General features: G+C 38.4%; 1 protein-coding gene across 1 annotated transcript in view; it reads left to right on the top strand.

The window, feature by feature from the left end:
* Positions 1-18,208, top strand: part of PDHX (pyruvate dehydrogenase complex component X) — a 65,040-nt gene extending 46,832 nt beyond the window's left edge. Inside the window, exons 6-11 of the mRNA XM_046644591.1 lie at positions 642-816; positions 2,437-2,584; positions 9,502-9,560; positions 12,642-12,800; positions 14,818-14,882; positions 17,291-18,208. Of these exons, the coding sequence (XP_046500547.1) occupies positions 642-816; positions 2,437-2,584; positions 9,502-9,560; positions 12,642-12,800; positions 14,818-14,882; positions 17,291-17,549 (865 nt within the window). The 3' untranslated portion in view covers positions 17,550-18,208. The remainder of the gene's footprint in view (positions 1-641; positions 817-2,436; positions 2,585-9,501; positions 9,561-12,641; positions 12,801-14,817; positions 14,883-17,290) is intronic.
* The last annotated feature ends 880 nt before the right edge of the window (positions 18,209-19,088 follow it).

Below are 19,088 nucleotides of genomic sequence, written 5' to 3'. Positions count from 1 at the left end.
TCGTCGAAAGCCCTAGCAGTCCATAAGATGGTTGTCCAGGACGCTTGCTCTCAAAAGCCCTGGGCAGTCCATAAGATCGTTCTCCAGGACGCTTGCCCCCTCAGTCTTTCGTAACCATCACTGTCTTGGGGCCCATGCTTTGAGAATCAGCATTGGGAGCCTCCGGTTATTTCCATGCTACCCTTTGTGTAATGGGCAAAAGGCCTTTGTCAGGAGGTCCTACCCTTCATTCAGTCCCAGAGTAGCTGTTAATTTGAGGTATCCTTATTTAATTCTATTCTAGTCTGTTCTAGTGACAAAATGTTCTTCTGATTGCCTCACTTTCTGTTTAATCTGCCTACTTGTGCATAGGTATTAGAAAAGCAGCAGAACGTTTGCAGGCTTTGGAGTTGGTCATGCCTGGGTGTGATCCGGGCCTGGCAGCTCTTTGCTGCCCACCTCTCCAGCCTCCTCTTTGAGCCCCCTCACTGTGTTCACTGCACTTCTGCCGCACTGGCCTGCTTTCTGCTCTTAGAAGAAGCCTTGTTCTCCTTGACGTCTGCATATTTCTGTGTCTTCCCTCCACATCTCATCCATTTTCTAAGAGCTCTCTCATATTCCCTGTTGCTAATCATGGTTGTCTAATTCTCTCTTATCTCCAGGGATGCTCTCAAACTGGTCCACTTGAAACAGCTGGGCAAGATCACTGAGTCCAGACCCGCCCCAGCCCCTCCAGCTGCTCCCACGGTACCTCTGCCTGCACAGGCCCCAGCAGGACCATCTTATCCCCGGCCCATGATCCCACCCATGTCGATTCCGGGACAACCTAATGTAGCGGTAATGTCGTCTGAGAAGATTCTGTTTTTCAGACTTTAAGTGAGAGAGAAAATAAGAACCGTTATTGTCTGTTTTACTAATACTTTTAGCAATCTATTTTAGTAGTAGCTAAAGTGATAAAGACAGAATTCTCCAAATGCTTTGTTCTGCAGATTTTCTAACACAGACCAAGTTGGTTTGTACAATGCTAAGTTCCAAATAGAGCACAGGAATTGTGGTTCCGTTTAGATACCAAAGTTCTGCAGTTTCAGTACCGCATATATGCTCTGTAATCATGACACTTTCCACATCTTTTTTCTCAGGTGTGGTACTAATAATCCGTAACTGGCACTGGCTCCCTTTTGTGGATGTGTTTCATTCTTTGAATAGACAGTCTCACTGTGAAGAACTGCAGACACTGTATAGCTGGTTATTCTTGTCTTCTCGGGTACATGCAGTATAACAGCCCTTTTCTTTTGTGAGGAAGATTGGCCCTGAGCTAACATTTGTTGCCAGTCTTCCTCTTTTTGCTTGAGGAAGATTGTTGCTGAGCTGACATCTGTGCCGCTCCTCCTCTATTTTCTGTGGGATGCTGCCACAGCATGGCTTGACGAGTGGTGCTAGGTCTGTGAAGAAATATATTCCAATATAATATTTTAAAAGAATTGAAAACAATCTAACTTTCATAGGAAACATTTTTTTAATGTAGATTAATGATTCATGACTACATGCACAAAAAGTTTATGTGCACTAGTCAAATCTTGTTTGTTTAAAAAAGTTACTCGGATTAGGATGGTAAACCTTACTTTCACTTCTTCTGGTATGTAGAGAGCGTTTATTCTATGGGATCAACTGCTTTGCTAACATGAAATGTCTGATTTCCTAAGAGAGCATCTGTAGAAAAAGAAATCAGCTGCACTTTCCTCCTCTCTGTGTTGTCCTGAAGGGACTGGACCACAGTCCCAGAACGGAGCGAAGGAAGGGAAGGAATTAGACGTAATTTAAGGTCCATCCTGCCTTTGTTAGAGGTTCAGGGGACAGAGTGGAAAAGCTACAGTGAAGTTACAGGAAGATTTTATTATCTCGTTCATACTTTAGATCACGAATTTCTAGGAAGTAAGGTACTCCCGTGATTTTTTTAAAAAGACAAGCCAAAATAGAAATAGTTTAGCAGATTATGAAGTATATTGCATTATTTTTTTCTACTGTATGCCATTATTATAAGTAAGAATTGCTTTTACTTGTTGATTTCTTGGCTGCTTTGAGTTTTATTAAGAAATGATGTTTGTAACAAAAGTTGCTTACAGGTAGTGGCTGTGTGTGTGTGTGTGCATGTTCGTGTCCGTGGGGGAGTTATTCAAGATTTGGCAGATTTCTTTTTAAATCATCTTAAACATAGTAACATAAGATGTCCCATTCACAATTGAAACATGTTTTCTACTTTTTTCTAGTAGTATACTATAAAATTAAAAGTCCTCAGATTTCTTATATTCCTCCTTATACTAAGAATTTTTAATAGTACTTTTCCTGTATTAATCTTTAGTTATTATCATAAGTAACAGACTGGATTTCAGTTAGGAAGTTTGTTTGTTTATTCCCCTTCTGTTTATGGTTTAATGGAAAATTGCTATTTCTTTGCAGGGCACATTCACTGAAATCCCCGCCAGCAATATTCGAAGAGTGATTGCCAAGAGGTTGACTGAATCTAAAAGTACCATACCTCACGCATATACTACTGTCGATTGTGACCTTGGAGCTGTTTTAAAAGCTAGACAAAATCTGATCAGAGGTTGGTAAAGTTGAATTTACGTAATGCAATACACGTGCTAACTATCATGAAATCGTTTATTTATAAAATGTACATTATGTAGCTTTCTGTTTCAATTTCATCATCTGGGCATATTTTAGTGCTAGAGAAAATGATTTGGTTCTCTTTTCCTGTAAGAATAAATTGGTTCCATAGTATTGAAGAAATAATACTTTTTGGTATGATACCTGAATGAAGCAGTCTCAGCATGTAAAAAGTCCAAAACTGATTTAAGAATGTTTTAGATTATAAATACTGCTTAGATATCACTCTTCCTTAGGCAAGCTTTTTTATTTCTTCAAAATTCATTTTCAGGTGATTAAATGTGTAATCTTCCTCCCCCAAATCAGTTAAAACTTAGGTTACTGGGAGACGTGAATTTTTAGAATGAACTGATGTTTTCTTTCTTTCTTTTCAACATGTAAGACATTTGTTTCATTTTCTTGCCTTATTGCACCATTGAAGACCTCTGGTACAGTGATGGATGTGGGTGGTGAAAGCAGGCTGCCTTGCCTCGTTCTTGGTCTTGGGAGAAAGCGTTCAGTCTTTTGTGTTAGCTGTAGGTGTTTTGTGGCTTTCCTTTGCAGGTTGAAGAAATTTGTATTTCTGATTTGCTGAGAGTCTTAAGCATGAGCGGATGTTGAATTTTGTCAAATGCTTTCTGTGCATCTTTTGAGATAATCTTTCCTTTTTCTGTTAATATGATGAATTATGTTGGTTGATTTCCAAATGCCAAATCAACCTTGTTTACGTGAGTGATTCCTCATTAATGAGTGATTAAAACTCATTTAACCATTAGTTTTCTTATATGTTCTTTGATTCCATTTTCTCATATTTTGCTAAGAATCTTTCCACCTGTGCACGTGAGAAATACTGACCTGTAGTTTTCCTTCATTGAGGTGTTTTTTCTGGGTTTGTGGTCAGATCTCATAGACTGAGTTGGGAAATGTTTCCTCCTTTATTTTCTGGAAGAGTCTGGGTAGAATTAGTTTTATTTCTAATTGTTTGGTACAATTCAGCAGTGAAGCTTTTTAGGCCTGTGGCTTTCTTTACAGGGGACTTTTTAACTACGAATTCAATGTTTTACATGGATGCAAGTTATCTATTTCTCCGTGAGTGAGCTTTGGTAGTTTGTGTCTTTCAAGTTTGTTCATGTTATCTAAGTTACCAGTTTACTGGCATAAAGTCGTTCATTAGATTACTTTATTATACTTACAACACCTGTATAATCCGAAGTGATGTCCCCATTTTCAGTGTTAGTAATTTGTGTCTTTTGACTTTCTTGATCAATCTGGCTAGAGGGTTATCAATTTTATTATCTCCTTGAAGAACCAGCATTTGATTTCACTCACTTTTTCTATTGTTTCTATAATTTTGTTTTCACTGATTTCTGTTCTCACCTTTATTATTTCCTTTTTTCTATTTGTTTTGGTTTAATTTGCTGGGTTTTTTCCTGATTTCTTAAGGTGAAAACTGAGATCAATATGATAAACTTCATTTATTTCTAACATAAGCATATAATGCTTTTCAATTCCCTTAAGCAGTGCTTTAGCTATATGGCACAAATTTTGATGTGTTATTTTCCTTTTCATTCAATTCAAGATGTTTTCTAATTTCCCTTGTGATTTCTTTTTTGATCCATGAATTATTTAGAAGTGTAAGTTTAATTTCCAAATATTTGGGGGACTTTTCAGTTAACTTTCTTTTATGGTTTCTAGTTTAACTCCATTGTGTTTAGAGAACACACTTTGTTTGAATTGTCTTAAATTTGTTGAGAGTTATTTTATAGTCATAGTAGGGTCTGTTTTGGTGAATGTTTCATGTGTACTTGAAAAAAGTGCATTTTCTACTTTTGTGGGGGTTTTTTTCCTACTTTTGTTTTGAGACGGGTTTCATAAATGCCAGTTAGGTGAAGTTTGTTGGTAGTATTGTTCATGTCTTCTGTGTCCTTACTGATTTCCCATCTGTTTGTTCTGTCAATTCTTAAAGGAGGAGTGTTAAAATCCCCACTTACTATGGTGGATTTGTCTGTTGCCCCGTTTAGTTCCATCAGGTTTTGCTTTATCGTTTTGAAGGTCTCTTATTAGACACATACACATTAGGACTTCTGTGTGTTCTTGCTGAAAAGACCTGTCACATAACGTCCCTCTGTTCCTGGTGTGATAAGCCTTGTCCTCAAACCTTCTTTCTCTGATGTTGGTAGAGCCACTCCAGCTTTCCTTGATTAGTGTTTGTATGTCTTTTTACATCTTTTTAGTTTTAACATGTCTATGTTTTTATATTTAAACTGATTTCTTGCAGATGTCATGTAATTGGTTCTCACTTTTTTATCCAGTCCCACAGTCTCTGTTTTTAAATTAAGGTGTTTAAACCATTCACATTTAATGATTTTATCCTCACTTTTTCTTTTGTACCATTTGTTGTCCTTTGTACCATTTTGTCCTTTGTTTTTATTTGTCCCATTCTTCTTCCTGTTTTTCCTGTTTTCTTGACTCTTTTTGGATTTGTTAATTTTTTATTTATGATTCCATTTTATTTCTATTCTGTCTCTTCTCTCTGTTTTTTTTTGTGTGTGTGTGTGGTGGTTCCCTTAGGATTTATAATGTAATTCTTTAACCTGTCACAGTCCACCCTCACGTTTCCTTACAGCACTTGTATGTATAGTGTAAGAACCTTACAATTCGCCTGCATTTCCTCCCTTCTGTCCTTGGTGCTGCTGCTCTCGTGTTTTACTTCTGTGTACGATGTAAGCCCCAAAATATATGTATGATGTTTTTTGCTTTATCAAATCAACTATATTTTAAAAAGTTTTAAAAAATGAGAAAAAAAATCTTTTTATATTTGTCCATATTTTTACCATTTTTATCATTCTTCATTTCTTTGTATAGATCCAGAGTCCTACCTGGTATCATACTTCTGCTCAAATAACTTCTTTTAATGTTTCTTGTAGTACAGGTTGGCTGGCAATGAATTCTCTCAGCTTTTGTCTGGAAAGGCTATCCTCCTTCATTTTTTCCCTTTCTTTAATTATTAGTTTTGGCAAAGCGTACGTAAAATAAAATTTACCCTCTTAACCATTTTCAAGTGTATGTAGTTCAGTGGTGTTAAGTACGTTCATATTGCTGTGTAGTCATCACCACCATCCATTCACAAAACTCTTCATCATGCAGCTCGGAAACTGTGTACCTATTAAAGACTAGCTCCCTATCCCTCTTTCCCCTCGACCTCCAGCAACCGCTATTCTGCTCTCTGTCTCTGAATTTGACTACCTTAAGTACCTCGTATGAGTGGACCCGTACAGTACTTGTCCTTTTGTGACTGGCATATTTCACTTAGCATATTATCCTCAAGCTTCATCCATATTGTAGCTTGTGTCAGAATTTTCTTCCTTTTTAAGACTAATAGTATTCCATTTTATATATACACCACAATTTGTTTATCCATTTATTTGTCAATGGACACTTGAGTTGTTTCCACCTTTTGACTATTGTGAATAATGCTGCTGTGAACGTGGATGTACAAATCTCTCTTTGTGGCCAAGCTTTCAAATCTTTTGGTTATATCCCCAGAAGTGTTATTTATGGATCATGTGGTAATTGTATTTTTAATTTTTTGAGAAGCTGCTGTACTGTTTTCCTTTGTGGCTGCACCATTTTGCATTCCCATCAGCAGTGCACAAAGGTTCCAATTTCTCAACGTCCTCACCAACACTTGTATTTTTTTTTTTCTTTTTGATAGTAGCCATCCTAATCAGTGTGTCTCCTTCATTTTTGAAAGATATTTCTGCTGGGTATAGAATTTTGAGTAAACAGATTTTTTGTTTCAGTACTTTAAATAAAGATACCATTCCATTATCTTCTGACTTGCAAAATATGTGCTGCCATTCTTATCTCTGTTCCCCTGTATCTGATGTTTTCCCTGCTCTCTGGTTGCCTTCAAGATTTTCTCCATTAGCAGTTTGACTGTTACATGCCTGAACTTTTTTCTCTATTGTATGTATCCTGTTTGGGTTTCTCTCAGCTCCTTGGATTTGTGGTTTGTTGTCTTTCATTAATTTTGGACCTCACAGCCATTATTTTTAACTATATCATCTGCTTTGTGTGTTTTCTCTCTGGGACTCTAGTTATGAATGTTAGACTAAATTTTCCAAAGATCTTAGATGCTCTGTGCTTTTTTTTTTCCACTCTATTTTCTGTTTGTGTTTCATTTTGGAATTTCTTGTTGACCTGGCTTCAATTTCACTGATTCTTTCTCTGCTGTTAAGTCTGTGAAGCTTGACAAAAGAGATTCTTTCTTTTGATAGCATGGTTCCGCCCCTGGATTTCCGTGTGAATGTTTGTATAGTTTCCATCTGTCTACAGATATTTCCCATTGGTTCCTGCACGCTGTCCCATTCTCTGTTCTGTTCCACCCATATTCTGACAGTGCTTAATCACTTCCTGTGTCCGTTTTTCCTCAGGGGGCACCATTGCCCTTTACTTTCAGTTCACCTGTTTGCTTTGTAATGTCAGCTCCCTAATGGACTCTAGGAAGTTATGATTTGATAGTTTATCCTACTTTTTCTCCCACTTATTAGGATGGGAACAGCTTGCTCTTGTGGCTTTCTACATCCTAAGTGAAAGCAGGACTGATGAGTCAGTATAGGTACAGACTTTCAAGGCGACTTTCAAGACTTTGAAGACAAGCTGATAGCTTTGGAAAGTTCAAGGAACCAAGTGGAAAGCTGTTTGAAGGAAAGTGATCAATACTCAAAAAGTTAACTCTGGAAGCTCCCCTTATAGGTCTCAAGTCATGCTTGCTTGGTTAAGATATCATGGTTATTGTGGGAATACTTTTCCTCTCATGAGGCAGCAAGCAAGCAGTACTGTTTCACTGAAGGTGTGGGTTAGTGTAGCATCTTTGCCTGCTCCAGCTTTTTGTGTGTCCTTGCAATTGGGAATTTCCTGATGAGTCTTGAAAGAGCCCACGTGATCTCTGTGTCTCCACTCCTCTTTCTTGTGTAAGGTTATATCACATTCTATAAGCATGTTCCACACTTTGTTTTATAACAAGATGCAAATGAAAAGGTTTGATATTCTCTTACAAACTATTTCCTACTCTCTTCTTAATAAATGTCACCAATGGTCTCCTTTCAGTATGTTTGAAAATTTCGGTAATAAAGAGTTAAAAATGGAGGAACTTGAAAAAAAATCTCCTTTGCATATGTTAAATTTGAGATGATGCCTGTTAGACATGTAAGTGGAAATGTCATGTGAGAAATCGGATGAGTCTGAAGCTCCAGATACATCAGGATTAGAGGTGGAATTTGGAGGAATCATCAAATCTTCATCATATAAATGGTATCAAAACCACGTAACTGAAAGTTCTCAACTGGGGAGATGCCAACACTGAGAGGAAGGGACTGAAAGTGAGTGAGTGAGCGGAGAGTGGAAAAAAACAGAGAGCTTAGTGACAGAGAAGCCAGAAAGAGACAGTGTTTCAGTCAAGATGAAGAGAGTGATACAGTCTAGAAAACTAAACGTTGCAGTCTGATGAGCGCAGAGATTTGAGGTGAGGACCATGGACTGGGCGGCAGGTTTGGAAATGATCAGCTGGCAGGTGGTTTGGGTGGAGACCTTCAGAGAGTGGAGAAGTGAGGAGGAGGCTGAGAGGCGTGAGGGATAAGCATGATGAGTTCATAACCTACTGTGTCTGTATATTTGAATGTATGCACCAAGTCTTTTCTCTCGTTCCCAGGAAAAGTCTCCAAGCACTGGATATCCATTTATGTTTCTGCTCCTAAAGGGATTTTAAACAAACGAAAATGCATACGTGTTTCTGGAAGTATGAATTAGGAGAGTTGTGAATTAGGAGAGCAGCTGACAGTTGCCATGGCAGTTTGGCAGTATGTAGGTTTATGATAATTCATCTAACCTCTTTCTGAAAGCCCCAGCATGCCTTTGGAATGAGCTGTTCACATAAAATTCCATGATTCTATAGTAACAGGATTTGTGTGTCCTGCCACCTGCTATTGACTAGATCTTGATCTTGAAGTCTTTTTCTAGAACCGGTTGCAATAAAGAATCAGTTTTCCCACTGGGAAAAGCAAAGTGTAAATCAAACACTTTAGTTATGATCAGCTCTGTGGGAAGGGAGGGGACCTGAGCTTTATGTTGAAATCGTTATGTAAACTGGAAGGAAGTAGATTCAGTTGGATTGACCATAAAACTAAACAGAGAACCTCGCTCTGTTCTTTGCACGAGGGACTGTGTCAGTGTTGCTTCCTCTCTGGCATTTGCTGTGTCCTGTTTTGTTAAGTTAAAAAGCAGCTCTTGTTTAATGCGATGGTCTTAAAGTTTTTCATTGTACGCCCCATCAGTAGAAAGGAATTTTTGAACACCTCCCTTTTCTCTATATATTTGTTTCTTTAAAGTGACTGTATATACAACTGTTCTAATATGATCAGTATATTATAAGGCATGCACAGGATAAGCACATTTGAAAAGGATGAGAAAATGAGTCACCTTGGATACCACCTGGTCATTCACACCACAGGGAGGCCATTTGTCTGCTTAGAGATGGAGGAGTGGCTTCTCTTCTTTGCTTATGGTTATGATGTGTCTTTGAAGTTGTCATGTATGATATCTGAGCAACTTAAAGGAATCGTGATTGGGGCCCAGAAGTAAACTTTACATTCAAGGTCAAGCACCATGACCTTGACCTCATTATCCAGGACTTCATCTAATGCAGGTTTTCCCAAACAGGGGGGCCTTATTGACTCAGCAAACAAAGCACACACCTGTAGTATTCTCTATCGCTGTTTGTCAGTACCGTCCACGAGTCACAAGCGTGAAATCACGGTGGTCAACGCTAAAGTTTTATTAGAGATACTCCTTTTAATATGCTTGTTTTTCTTTCAGATAACATTAAAGTGTCAGTAAACGATTTTATCATCAAGGCAGCAGCTGTTACCCTTAAAGTAAGTAGCAAACCCCAAGTAATTTTGGCTTCTAAAGTAGTCTTCTGTCTTGGGCTTTTTCTAATGATAACTAGAACTCTTATTGTTAAATCACAAAAATTTTATAATTGTATTGCTAAAAACATTTGATCATTTAATCTCACTCCCTCACTTTACAGATGAAGACACTGAGACTCAAATGGCTTACAAATAATTATAGCAGAATAAAGACCGTTCATTCCACAATGCTGATGGATCTCCTGTCTTATGCTAAATACATTCCAGGCTCTGCAGATAAGTAGTGAGGAAAAGCCCCACATGGGTTCTGCTCTGTGGGCCTCACGTTCCAGTTGGGAGAGAGGAGCAAATTTACATCAGATAGTGAAAGTGCGAGGAGTAAAAGAAAGCAGAATAAGGGGACAGGATGACTAGGGGTGTTACTTTCAAAGGTAGGCAAGGACGGCCTCTCTGGCAGGGTGCTAACTGAGACAAGGCCTGTACAAGAGAGCGAGCTGAGCGAAGAGTGCTCCCGCAGAGGGGCCGCGGCACAAAGGCTGTGAGGAGTGGGTGGTTCCTTCAGCCAAGGGTGCCTGGAGTGGCGAGAGCAGGAAGGAGAGAGGGGCAGCGATGAGAGGAAACATAAAGGAGGGAAGAGTTGAAGAGAAACCATTGTTTGTGAGGCCTTGATGGCCATGGTAAGGGCTGGGGTTTATTGTGAGCGAGAAGGAAGCCTTTGGAGGGTTTTGAACAAAGGGCTAGCATGCTCTGACTTAGGTTTACAGAGAACAAGGAGAGGCCGCCGTGGTCGCGCATGGGACAGCCCGTGGAGAGGCCAGGCTGAGGCAGAGGACAGGCGCTCGGCTGAGGTGGAAGCAGCGGGGCAGGGCGCAGGGGAGATTTTGGTGGCCTTTCAAAAGCGGAGCCGACTAGATTTGCTGATGGACCGAATGTGGAGTGTGAGAGAAAGAAAGATGAGGATTTGGGCCCGAGCAGTGGGAGAAATGGAACCTTCCCTGTGCTAAGATCGAGAGAATGGGAGAGGAACAGGTTTGAGGCAGGGAGTCTGGAGTTTGGTTTGGACAAATTAGGTCTCAGAAGCCTAATAGTGTCCCAGGGCAGGGTGCAGGGGCCAGGGGTCACGAGAGGTGCAGTTCAGTGGAGTATGTGGCTGGGACGCCAGTCTAAGCCCAGGCTTCCTGCCCCTGCACAGCCCTGTTGCTGTCACTCCGTCTCCCCAGAACCAGGCTGCTTTCTGATCGCTGCCTGTTAGTGCTGTGTTTGAAGGGCGTCTGTAAAGAATTTATTTTTGTTTCTGGAACACTACAGTGGAAGAGTTTTGAAGGCACGGCTTTTCAGCCGTTCAGTATCTAAATTCATATGGCTCTTCTCTTTTGACCAGAGAATGTTTTGAGTTATATTGATGACTTTTGAATTATGAATCATTCTTGCCTTCTGTAAGTGAATCTTTCGTGGTCTTTGGCTGTTTGTTAATATTTCATTTCATAATTTGTATCAGAAGCCGTAAGTAATTGTGATTTATGTTTTGTGCGTATAGAATTCACCAGTAAAAATATCTGAACCAGGTTCTGTTTGGAGGAGGGGCCTTGGTAACGTTCCCATTTTTTCCCCATAATTATTGAGCTGTTTAATTTTCAGCTTTTTCTTGAATCAATTTTAGAAACTTATATATTCCTGGAAAATCATTTCTATCATCTGGATTCCCAAACTTATTAGCCTGGAGTCATTTAAATTTGTTTCTTGTAATTATTTTAATGTCCTCAGTGCCTGGGGTTTTTCTGAATGCTGTCTTGCTTTTATTATTGCATATTTGTATTCTCACTCCTTTTATATTGTTTTATTATGTATTCCTTCATTTCCTTAGGTTTATTTTGGTTAGAAATATTTTGTCAGAAAATTTGAATGTATAATTCATGATAATTATTTTCTGTTAGTAAGAAGGATCAAGATTATGAATTTTCCTTTGAACACAACTCAGGCTATGTCCCATAGGTTTTTGTTATGTAGTTTCTAGTTAAATTTATTTGCCAGATATTCTTTATTTGTGAGAGGCGCTTTTTTCCTCTTACTTAGTGTTGTCTATGAAGAATTTAAAATCTTCTGAGGGTTTGAGACTTTATTATTTTGACATAGTGGCATTGTGGAATGAACGAGCTGAGCCTTGAAAGAAGGAGAGTGAAAAAGGCCAGTGAAGAGGGAGGAAATGGAAGTGTGCCCTGCCTGGCAGTGAGCATCCTGCGTAAAGTGGGGAGTTCGTCTTAGGGCAGTGGTCCCCAGTGAAATTAGATAGGCAGGGTGGAGTCAAATTGTGGATGCCATGCTTAAATGATGTGCTGGGCGGCTTGGATCTTATTCTCTAGAAAGAGTTTTTGAGAAGAGAAATTAGTTTTTGATTTCTGTTTTTCAGCATCATCTTCTCCTGTGATCTTTGGCAACATTATCCATACACACAGTTTCCAGGCATTTAGACGTTTCATCTGTTTTTTTCATCCTCAGTGCCATTGTATATATATATAAAACATATACATGCTCATATCTAGTCTGTATCATATGAAGTATATATCATATGTTTATGAAGCCTGGGAAATCGCTTTTAAATAGTGAAGACATTTATTAAGGACCTGCTACTGTCTCCCAGGGCTGCTCTGGAAAATCAGACCTCCTTCACGTCACTGGAATAGTATGGGTGAATGTCACTTGCCTACTCTCCTCCCCTCTTCTCCTCAGGGTCATGTCGGTCATCAGATGAGGCAAGAAGTATAACAAATGTTAAATACTTTCTGGCAATCAGATTTAACAATGGGAGCCCCTTTTTTAACCATGATATAAAGAGATCAGAACTTGTATTTTCTCAAAATTTCCTCCAGCTTGCTTCAAAAAAGATGATATGTTTATTCTTCTCAAGCATAAAAAATATTTAATGCAGAGATCCAAACCATTTTCTCAAACCAAATTTGTCTTTATTTCCTTCTGTCTAACTATATTCACTTTCAAAAATGCATCGTAATGTTAGTTACTTTTCTGTAGCCACCTTGGTCTAAAGCTACTTTTTGAGTAAGCTGTTTTTTCTGTTTTGTTTCCTAGCAAATGCCGGGTGTCAATGTAAGCTGGGATGGAGAGGGCCCAAAGCAGCTGCCCTTCGTTGACATTTCAGTGGCTGTGGCAACAGACAGAGGTTTAATTACACCAGTCATAAAAGATGCTGCTGCTAAGGGCATACAGGAAATTGCTGACTCTGTAAAGGTGCGTCTTAACAAGTGCTGTTCTTTCTGAGCCGGCCCTTGCGGCCTAGTGGCTAAAGCTCGGTGCTCTCCCCATTCAGCGGCCCAGGTTCGTGTCCCAGTCACGGAACCACACCATCAGTCTGTCAGCTGCCACGCTGTGGTGGCGGCTCATGTAGAAGAACTCAAAGAACTTACAACCATGCCCTGGGGGGCTTTGGGGAGGAAACAAGAAGACTAACAACAGATCCTAGCTCACGTGAATTGGACAGGCACATATCACATGAACTTCGAAAGGCATTTCTTTAAAGGCAGACGATCTCAGCATATCCTGATGAGGACCAGGCTGAAATGAATAAAAGACATATTCACTTAAAAAATTAGGTAGCAAGCAGGAAAACACATTTGTAGGTTGTTCTCTCTACTTATGATGTTCCAGGGACTATACAAGTCTCAGTTTCTCTTCGTTTTTCATATTGGATCCAAATAGTTTTATAAGTAACTGTATAGCCAACTAGTATAAATATGTAATAGTTTCAGTTGGCAGTAATTCACAATGATATGTTGAGATCATTTTTAGATTTTTAAAGATTGTTTCATTTTTCAACAATTCAGTTATCTTTGGTTTAAGATGAAATAGTTATCAATGGTGGTTGTACCTATGCTAGCTGTATAATACAGAAAATAAAGTAAGCACCAGATTTGTTTCATCTGCCCAAATGAAATAGCTTCATTTTTCTCTATTCTTCCCCTCCTAAAGAACTTCATTATTAATTTTTATATGTAATGACTCAACCTCTGTTCCTTTGCTTTTTTTGGAAGCTTTGAAAATAAAAACATAAGTTTGGCTGGTTGCAAGTGCAGGTAGAGAAAAATTTAACTACTTTTCTTAATGTCACTCTCAGAGTGTCATCTGTCTTTCCCTCTATAAGTTTTTAGAAAGCAGTGTTTTCAATCCTCGTAGGAAATTACTACATTATATTCCTTGTGGCAGTTTAAGTTGAACTAGCTCATTCAGGAAATGCCTCAGCTGTAGGAGCAAGAATCAAAAGAATGTCCATTTTTCTAGGGCTTTGTAATTCTGTTTCTGAGAATTTATATGAAATAATTCTAAAGAATCCAGTGAACCAAATTATAACACTGGGGGAATGACTAAATTGTGGCAAATACAGTTTGTTTGTTTGTTTGTTTTTTGAGGAAGATTATCCCTGAGCTATCTGCTGCCAATCCTCCTCTTTTTGCTGAGGAAGACTGGCCCTGAGCTAACATCCGTGCCCATCTTCCTCTACTTTATGTGTGAGATGCCTGCCACAGTATGGCTTTCCTAGCAGTGCCATGTCCTCACCCGGGATCCGAACCAGCGAACCCTGGGCCGCCAAAGCGAAACATGCGCACTTAACCGCTGCACCCCTGGGCCAGACCTGAAACAGTCTTTAGAATGTTAAGGAGACATTTGGAAATCATTTATAAGGACTAACAACACAGAAGGTGCTTATAATATTGAGAAGTGAAATATAAAATTCTATTTTTTTTAACTGTCTGAAGTTGCGTATATCTTATGGGTAGAAAAGAAGCAAATACTGAAAGGGGAAAATTGGTATGTTGGTTGTGGAATTGTTGCTATTGGATAATTTGTTTAAAGGCTACTAGATTGACAAGAGTGGCTTCTTCTAAAACTTTGTCTTACAAGAAAAAATTTTATGGGCAAAATAGAAAATTGTATTTTATATATAGAAAACACTGAAACATTCTGTGTTGTAATGGTGCAAAGGGTAATTTCAATATGTGAAGAATTTTTAAAGGAAAGTGATTTTTTCTAGAGTTTTGATATACGTCTTTAGATTCTTGTATCACCTATGGTCTAACGTGTTCATTTTTTAATTGTAATAGAGAAGACGATTTCATTACATGCACCAATCTCATAAAGTCAGATCAGGGCCCATCAGAGATGAGTGTGCACCCTGCTCAGATGTTTCAGGTGACAGAATCAACTGTGTAACCTGGTCTTGGTTGTCATGCTCTGTGTGTATTTTCCTCAGGCTCTGTCAAAGAAGGCAAGAGATGGAAAACTGTTACCTGAAGAATACCAAGGGGGATCTTTCAGGTAAAATTTTAAACTCTTAACTGATATGAGACTTGGGAAGTCCACGTCAACCTGTTCCATTTATTTCCTGAAACATTTTTTTTAATTTAAGCTAAATATCGCATACTTTATTTAGACAGCAGAATATGTGAAAATATCCTTCAGAATCCTCAGGCTTTCATATCAAAGCTAGTAGGGTTAGCTCGTTTTAACCTGTTCAGATGTTCATAGAAAGATACTCAGGGCCTGAAACTTAAAAAGTTTTAAAAATTATACTTAGGGTATGTTTAGAAATCTCAACTGTTTTTTTTTTTTTCTACTTGTGATCTTTGTTTTAAGATACTTTGGAGAAAAATATTAACACTTAGATCCTTCAGTTATTATCAGCTTTGTTTTTGTGTCGCTTACATACAATAAAGTACCCTGAGTGTAGCTTGAATGTTTTACAAGGTGAAGAAAACTAACCAACCAAGACAAGATACACTTCCTTCCCCTTCATAAGCATCCCCCCTCGAAGGTAACCGCGTTCTGCAAATGATCACCATGGATTTGTTTTGCTAGCTCTGATCTTTACATAAGTGCGTGTTCTCTGGTGTCTGCATATTCACTCAGTATCGATGTCTGTGAGATTAACCTGCTGCTGTGGGAAGCAGTCAAATGCTCGCTGTTATTACAGTGCACAGGATTCTGTGGTATGCCGCGTAGTGTACCAGCATCCATTCTACTGTCGTTGGGCATTTGTGTTGTTTAGAGCTTGCTCCTGTTACAGATGATGGTGCCCTGAACGTTCGTATGTTTTGTGGTGAGTGTGTGCACATAGTTTTCTTGTGTAGACCTGAAAGTAGAATTGCTGAGTTGGAAGCTCTGTTAATAGGTACTGACAAACAGTTTTCCAAAGTGGTTATATAAACTTATACTTTCATCAACAGCATATGAGAATTCTTGTTGCTCCATTTTCTTGTCAACACTTAGTAATGTTAAGTTTTAAATTTTAATGATTTTGGGGGTGTGTAGTGGTACTCTTTGTGGTCAGACGAATGCAAATTAATAATGTTGAATACTGTTTTCATTTATCTATCAGCCATTTGGATGTCTAGAAACTAATCAGATAAAGTACCTGTTGAAGTCTTGTGTCCATTTTTAAAAATGATTTTCAGTTCTTATTTCTGAATACACAGACTTTGTAGGATATACATTATTTCAAATACCCTTTTCTCACTCTCTACCTTGCCTTTGGAATTTCCTTGATGGTGTTTTTAATGAGCAAAAGTTCTGAATTTTAATGAAGTCCTATTTATCAGTATTTTTCTTTATAGTTATACTTTTTATGTTAGGAATTATTGCCTGTCCCAGAATCATGAAGTTATTCTTGTGTATTATCTTCCAGAAGCTTTATAACTTTTCACATGTAGGTCACCTGAAGTTGGATTTTGTGTGTGTGTAAAGATAAAGGTCAAAATTCCCCTCCCCATATGGATATTAAATTGACCCAGCATCACTTATTGGAAAGATTATTCCTTCTCCGTAGCACTGAGAAGGTGACCGTGTGTGTTCGCTCCATTTCTGTATCCTCTCTTCTTTGCGATAGGCCTGCTTGTCCCTCCCTTGCTCCGTACCCCCAGGCTGTAACTTTTCATGTCTGGTCGTGAAAGTCTTCCAATTTTGTTCCGTCTCGAGATTATCTTTCCAAATATATTTTAGAATTAACTTACCCTTTTTCATACAGACACACATGTGCACACACATACAAACCTTGCTGGGATTTTGATTGAGATTGCGTTGAATCTTTTGATCAATTTGAGGAGGATTGGCATCTTTCCGGCATTGAGTGTTCCAGTCAGTGAACATGGTATAAACCATTGTTTGTTCAGTTCTTTGGTCTCTTTATGTTTTGTAATTTTTGTATAGAGGTCTTCTATATGTTTCATTAGAGTTATTCCTCCATTTTTTTATACTATTATAAATGGTACTGTTTTTAAATTTTATTTTCTAATTACAACTTATATATAGGTACAAAATGAATTTTTATATTCACATTTTATCTAGTGACTTAGCTAAATTCACTTAGGATTCTTACTAATTTATCTGTAGTCTTGGATTTTTCTGTGTATACAATCAGTTCATCTGTAATGAAAGTTCTCTTTCTTTTTTCCAGTTGTCATAACTCGCATTTCTTTCCTTTGCCATATTCCACTGCCTAGGACTTCCAAGTTCAGTGCTGAATAAATCTTTATATTAGATATCATATCTGTATGTGTGTCAATATTTATTTTTTGACACTATTATAAATGGTGTTGTTTGTCTTTGGTCTTTAAATAACTTGGTATGAGGTTCTGTAGTGCAGTTTTTAGTGACGTGAAAATACATGCTTCAGGGCAAGGTGCTTTGATGAAGGATGTGCGACCTCAGAGCTTTCTGTTTCCCCCTAGTATTTCCAACTTGGGGATGTTTGGCATCGATGAATTTACTTCAGTGATCAACCCTCCTCAGGCGTGCATCTTGTCTGTTGGGAGATTCCGACCTGTGCTGAAGCTCGCGCAGGATGAAGAGGGGAACGCCAGCCTGCAGCAGCACCAGCTCATAAAGGTCACCATGTCCAGTGACAGCCGAGCGGTGGATGACGAACTGGCCACCAGGTTTCTCGAAAGCTTTAAAGCAAACCTAGAGAATCCTGCCAGGCTTATCTAGTCCTCAGAGAGAAGAAGTTGGTCTTTGCCTTAGTTAATTGTCTAGTTGTTACCCAGAGACGTACACTATAGGAGAACAATCAGATATTTAAGGGTGAAGTGGATCAAGTGTTTATTTATTTAAGGTGAAAGTTTAGCCAAGTTGTCTTCCTTTTCAACTTGGGTTTAATGTTATAGAAATAAATGATAACATTACTGTAACTGATAGGAGAGAGTATTTGGTTAGATCCATTTTTAACCTCTGGTGCTCTACAAAGTGATGTTAAACTAGGTGTAAATTAAATTATATGTTTGGCTCATTTGAGCGTTTTAGAATGTTTGAGAATGTATTGTAAATTATAAAATCAAAAAGTTTTTAGAACTCTACCTTCGTTGTATTGAAATTAGAAGTGATCTGCAAAGAGGATCCCTTATTAACTTGGCAGTGGGGCCTCCATTGTACAAGCACTGCTCTAGATAAACTTGAACAGTTCAATGTGTACAGAAATTTATTCTGGATAATAGTAAATAAGCAAGGATTGCATTGTATTGGGGGTTGTGGCAACATTATTGAATTTTTTATGTATATAAAACCGTATGTTTTAGAGTGGGTTTTGTCAGTCTGATTTTTCACTTCTATGACACTGTGAACTAAAGAGGAATAAAAAAATCAAAAGTGAAGAGAAAGAGACCAAGAAATTTGTTTTCGTAGTAAACTATAGTCGGAATATGTAAACCTTCGGAAGTAAACTGTTCGCGCTCACAGTGAGTTGGAATACACGAAAATATAGTTCCTACCAAACAGTTAAGTTAGTGTTGATTTAAACACAAAATGTTGTTTCTTAGTGCATTTTAATCAAGTTTGTATTGTACAATAAAATGTGAGAAAATATAAAAATTTCTATTGTATTTTAAATGTTAGGACACAGAAGTTTAGTAAAACTTTGAAGTAGATTAGTAATTTTCCTGGAACAGCTAAAGAGGAGCTCTCCAGGAGGAAAGAAGGAATTTAAAATTGCTGTAACATATGGAAAATAACGGGTATAGAAGGGAAAACTTTGGAAAGAGATTAGGAGAGAAGGCTTCTGAAGCAAGTGAGAACTAGCCTTTTGATCGCATTGATAATAGGAGATTTTCGCTAAGTATTGTAAAGGCCAGAAGAGCTTATTTCTCACTCCTAAAAGCTCTGCTACAACTGACAGGGTAACCGTACTGAAACTGGATGGCAGTGTGGTCAGCCCGTCGGAGAAAGGCTCGTGTTAGTGTCTGCTGTGAATCACCCGGAGAAGGAGTGTGTGGGCCAGTTGTACAGGATGACGTGATGGAGTATGGACACTCCAACAAAGGAGCTTCCAGAAGTGACTGGAGCCCCAGTGAGCAGTGAGGAAAGTGCTTGATCCAGTGACTCCAAGTTAACAAGCCGTTCTTGAAAATAGTCTGTAAAAGTTTTGCCGTATTATCAGTTACACTGAAAATTATAACCAAGTGCTACTTGCGAAATAACTTCTATTACATTATTTTCATTCAGTTTTGACTGAAATTATTTGGTTTTTTCGAATTT

This window comes from Equus quagga, chromosome 17 (genome assembly GCF_021613505.1).
Source record: "Equus quagga isolate Etosha38 chromosome 17, UCLA_HA_Equagga_1.0, whole genome shotgun sequence".
In the NCBI taxonomy this organism is placed as follows: Eukaryota; Metazoa; Chordata; class Mammalia; order Perissodactyla; family Equidae; genus Equus; species Equus quagga.
This window is presented reverse-complemented; position numbering and strand designations above follow the sequence as displayed.